The sequence below is a fragment of the Pyrus communis genome, chromosome 1 (genome assembly GCF_041283825.1).
Source record: "Pyrus communis isolate YQ-2024b chromosome 1, ASM4128382v1, whole genome shotgun sequence".
In the NCBI taxonomy this organism is placed as follows: Eukaryota; Viridiplantae; Streptophyta; class Magnoliopsida; order Rosales; family Rosaceae; genus Pyrus; species Pyrus communis.
Window position 1 is genome coordinate 19492310 of NC_142565.1, and position 5120 is coordinate 19497429.

General features: G+C 37.9%; 1 protein-coding gene across 1 annotated transcript; it reads right to left on the reverse strand.

The window, feature by feature from the left end:
- Positions 1-592: 592 nt before the first annotated feature.
- Positions 593-3349, reverse strand: LOC137720240 (actin-7). The gene is made up of 5 exons (XM_068459278.2): positions 3158-3349; positions 2465-2535; positions 1957-2350; positions 1261-1874; positions 593-1145 (listed from the first exon to the last, which is right to left on the reverse strand). The coding sequence occupies exons 2-5, from the start codon at positions 2522-2524 to the stop codon at positions 1080-1082; spliced, it is 1134 nt and encodes a 377-aa protein (XP_068315379.1). The 5' UTR covers positions 2525-2535; positions 3158-3349; the 3' UTR covers positions 593-1079.
- Positions 3350-5120: the final 1771 nt, after the last annotated feature.

A 5120-nucleotide genomic window follows, 5' to 3' on the forward strand; every position in this document is an offset into this window, starting at 1 on the left:
TGAATACATTAGCCAACACATAATTTTCAATGTGGCCACTTCAGTGCTAGTGGATTATGTCCATCACATCAACGTAAGGTGTCTCATGATTCATGACATTCATCGGTTGGGCTATTGTGTATTTTACAACTAACAAATCTGATTCTGAATCATTTGCAAAACTTTACAAAGAATTCAAGAGTATAACCTTATTCGTTACAAAAAAAAGAATTCAAATGAGGGATGCCTCATTTGAATGAGTTATGTTAGTACCAATTGTCTTGATTCTGCTCGTACCTTTATTTCAATAGCATAACCTTGTTCGTTACAAAAAAAATCAGACTAATCGAACCCTTGGAGACATCCAATTGTAGCGAGGAAAATAAAAGAATACGATGCATCAGACTTGTTATGACACCTCGAGTTCGAAGCGTTTCTTTCTAAAATACAACATTATTAAAGACCGTATATCGAAAATAAAGAGGAAGTGGCAGGCCTCGCATACAATTGGCAAATGCCATGCCATATAAAACATTTGAGGCCTACGATTCCCTGACAAACTAACAAAAAGCCAAAAAGACAAACCTTCAAAGAAATAACAAATGCAAGCACATAAGAGAAAAACAGATTCCTCTCAAGCTTTCAAGCCAGTATTTAAATATAAATTTGCATACCAGTTTTCGACCACAAACTGACGCTACAATAAACTTTCAGATACAATAAAAACTATTAATATTAATGTTCCCGGATGAAAAAAGACCGTCAAATATAGAACAAAAGTGAAATAAAAGGAAGACGAAGAAAAGCATCCCAATCACTCTCCTGCTACAAACATCCTACTGAAATAGATGGTTGAACCAATGATTAGGCAAGGCGAGGATGGTTTTGGACTGATTTTCTGCCCACCACATATACATAGAACCATTTGCCATTGCAGGCAAAATCTCTCGCGTGGATGAGAAGTCAACATCTGAATCTACCCCGTCCTCGAGTGACCCCACCTCAACACATCGTTGCCAACCAAACAGACTTCATGACACATGACACAAAAATCCAACTAAATTGAAAAATAGCTCACCATCAAAAACCATTTGGCGAACTCAGAAGCACTTCCTGTGGACAATGGATGGACCTGACTCGTCGTACTCACCCTTGGAAATCCACATCTAATTCATTGAAAAGGAAAAGAATCTTATCAGTCTCAAGCAAAAAGAAAACGTACATACCATACAAATTCAAAATATCATTGACAAGGTTTAGAGATAAGTTTACGATCATCACCTGTTGGAAGGTACTGAGGGATGCAAGGATGGACCCTCCAATCCAGACACTGTACTTTCTCTCCGGTGGAGCCACAACCTTGATCTTCATGCTGCTTGGAGCAAGAGCGGTGATCTCCCTGCTCATACGGTCTGCAATACCAGGGAACATAGTTGACCCACCACTGAGCACGATGTTTCCATATAGGTCTTTTCTGATATCCACATCACACTTCATGATAGAGTTGTAGGTAGTCTCATGAATGCCAGCAGCTTCCATTCCAATGAGGGATGGTTGGAAGAGCACTTCTGGGCACCGGAATCTCTCAGCTCCAATTGTGATGACTTGGCCATCAGGAAGCTCATAGTTCTTCTCAACTGACGAGCTGCTCTTGGCAGTCTCAAGTTCTTGCTCATAATCAAGGGCAACATATGCAAGCTTCTCCTTCATATCACGGACAATTTCCCGTTCAGCAGTAGTGGTAAACATGTACCCTCTTTCAGTGAGAATTTTCATCAAAGCATCTGTGAGGTCACGACCAGCAAGGTCCAGACGAAGGATGGCATGAGGGAGGGCATAACCTTCGTAGATTGGGACAGTGTGACTCACACCATCACCTGAGTCCAGCACAATACCTGTACAAGGAGGAACTCTGTAAATGCCAGAATAATTGGAAAATATATTAAGAATCATGCTCAGAAAATCATTGATTCGAACCTGTTGTACGACCACTGGCATAAAGTGAGAGAACAGCCTGGATGGCAACATACATGGCAGGCACATTGAAGGTCTCAAACATAATTTGGGTCATCTTTTCTCTGTTGGCCTTAGGATTGAGAGGAGCCTCTGTGAGCAGAACTGGGTGCTCTTCAGGAGCAACACGAAGTTCATTGTAGAAAGTATGATGCCAGATCTTCTCCATGTCATCCCAGTTGCTCACTATACCGTGCTCAATGGGATACTTCAAGGTAAGGATACCTCTTTTCGACTGTGCTTCATCACCTACATAGGCATCCTTCTGACCCATACCAACCATGACACCTGTGTGTCGTGGGCGACCAACAATACTAGGAAACACAGCCCTGGGAGCATCATCACCAGCAAATCCAGCCTACATGCATAATAATACACAAAATGGTATAACTAAGACTTCATTTCAGGTACAAGTATAATTAAAATTTTGATTTAACTTAAATTCAAAAGGGGCAAGGAAATGATGCAGTACCTTCACCATTCCAGTTCCATTGTCGCAAACGAGGGGTTGAATGTCCTCACCATCGGCCATCTTTAACAAACCTAATCAAATGGAAATACATAATCAATACAACATCCCACACTAGTTCACTAATCAGATAAATGTACAAGTAATTTAGTTCCTATAAATATCAAAACAACACAAATAATTTTCGATATCAATTTGTCCATGCATCCCGTGATTTAACTTCCTTTTTTTATTTCATTCAGTCAATTTCAAAATCTTGCATCGACTTAAATCTCAACAATCATAGTTCAAATCCTTTTGCTAAACAAGTAACATAAGGACTTCCAATCATATCAAAGTTCTAATAATTATCTAATTTTTTATACAAAACTATGCAGATCTAAAAAAATCAGATCACCAACATTAGATTCTAACAGATAAGGGCCAGATCAGACAACCAAACAACCCCAACACAAAGAAAATTCCAAAATCTCAATTCAACAGATCGATCAGTCAAAGAAATTACGGATCAGTAAGATCATTCAAGATCTAACTCCAACAATCACATAAACACCAGAATCGGTAACAAATTTTCAAGATCAGGTACATATCAACTTGAATCTACTCATTTATTACAAATCAAACTCAATTTCACAAAAATAAAAATAAAAATTGGAAATTCAAACGCAGAAATTGAAAAAATAAAGTTGAAACTACCTTGAAGGGGAAGACGAAGACAAACGAAGACGATCGAAGACGGCGGCGACGGGAAGAAGATCAAGCCGAAGACGAAGGCTTGAATGTCGCTGTGTTTCTTCAAGGCTGTCAGAGATGGTGGAAATTGAGCAGAATTAGGGTGAGCTAGACATGTGAGAGGGTATATATAGCTCCGGATTTTGAAATGCACATGAAATTGGGACCAAATTACCAAGCACTTGAATATTTGCTTTTTTTTCTTTTTTTCTTTTTTTTCTTTTTTTTTTTTCTTTTTTTTTGAATTCTATTTGGGGGTAAATTTGGGGTATTTTGTTTTCAAGCACTATTTTAAAAATTCCAGCCTAGTGTGGCCTAAGCTCTGTCTAAACACTACGCGACTGACCATCATACCAATTAATCACCAGGCATTTAAAAAATTAAAATATTACGCCTAGACCTACCTAGGCGCCTAACTAATCTGCTTAGACCCGCCTAAGTCGCAACTCTCACTTAAACAGAAAATAAATAACTTTTATTTTGTATTTTATTTTTTCAATAAATTATGAAAAACTTGTTGAATAGTTGGATGAATAGTATAATCTTAAAATTTTATAATATAATGTGACAAAATTAAAATATCATACTTTATTTTGAAAATCGTCACTAACCTATTGGGAAGAAATGCAAGACTTAATCATTGAGTCTGATGCACATGAGATGATTCGCGTGTTGAATAAGGAGATGAAACTTGACACTAGTGCATAAGGTTTAGTTCATGATATTTGGATATTGAGTGAAAGAGCTCGATTCGTGGAGTTTGTGTTCTCGCTGAGAAAAGGAAATAGAGCGGCAAACTCTGTGGCGGCGTTTGTTCTTAAAAAGGGAGGCTCATTTGATTAGGGTTGTATTGGTCCTCTTTTTTTGTTTAATACTTTAGCTGAGGATGTAAACCTTTCAATTCGAATTTAATATTATCTATCTCTTTGACAAAAAAATTAAAATTCGAAGGTTGAGAAAAAAAAAATATAAAACATAGTTAGCTCTTTTATTTATTTATTTTTCTCGAATTTACTTTTTGTTGTTATAAATTTCTTGTTTAAGTGTGATTGTGTAAATCTTAGATTAAATTTGATTCTAGTTATTCTTCCCTATTAGGACTTGTATGCCTTGGAGGAGAAGGATTTCTTCTCCCTCTTATTACTATAAATAAAGGCACTAAGTAGGGTGAATAACAACATCCTCTACACAACCCTACAAACACATCTCGTTCTCTATTCTCTCTCTGTGTCGCCAGCCCCCTTCCCATGTTAGTTAAATATAAGCCACAACACGTTATCAACACGCTTCTATCGTTGTGCTTAGGAATCTGATGTAGAAGCTTTCTACATCAAACCAGTTCCCCAATATCATCACGCAATCAGGTTCTTCCAAAACAATGGTTTTTATCTCGATATTTTTGCAGCCCTGATAGCATGAACATTTACCATGTGAGCCGTGGCTGGCGAGCCGCCAAGTCGTCAAGCCACTAGCCCCAGGCCTGTAGCCTATGTGGCTAAGCCAAGCCATGAGAGCACGAAGCCAGAGCCATAGGCTCCTACTCTGAAACCCAAAAAAACCCCATTGTCTTCCATGGCATCTTCTCCCTCACAAGTGGGCCTGTAGCCCAAACCTAACCTTCAGTTAGGCCTGGCAATTTCTGACACGACCCGATAACCCGACACGACACGACACGAAATTAACAGGTGTTTGGGTCGACACGATAACGAATCGGGTCTTATCGGGTAACCCGATAAGCACCTGTTAAGATAACGGGTTGGGTCGGGTATACACGTGGGTAAACACGATACACGATAAGCAGAATATTATTTTTATAATTTTATAACCCTAAAAAAATACTGTAATAATTATATACATTAATTTTACAATTTTATACCCCTAAAAATTATAATAAATATATATATATATATATATATTAAATTAACTA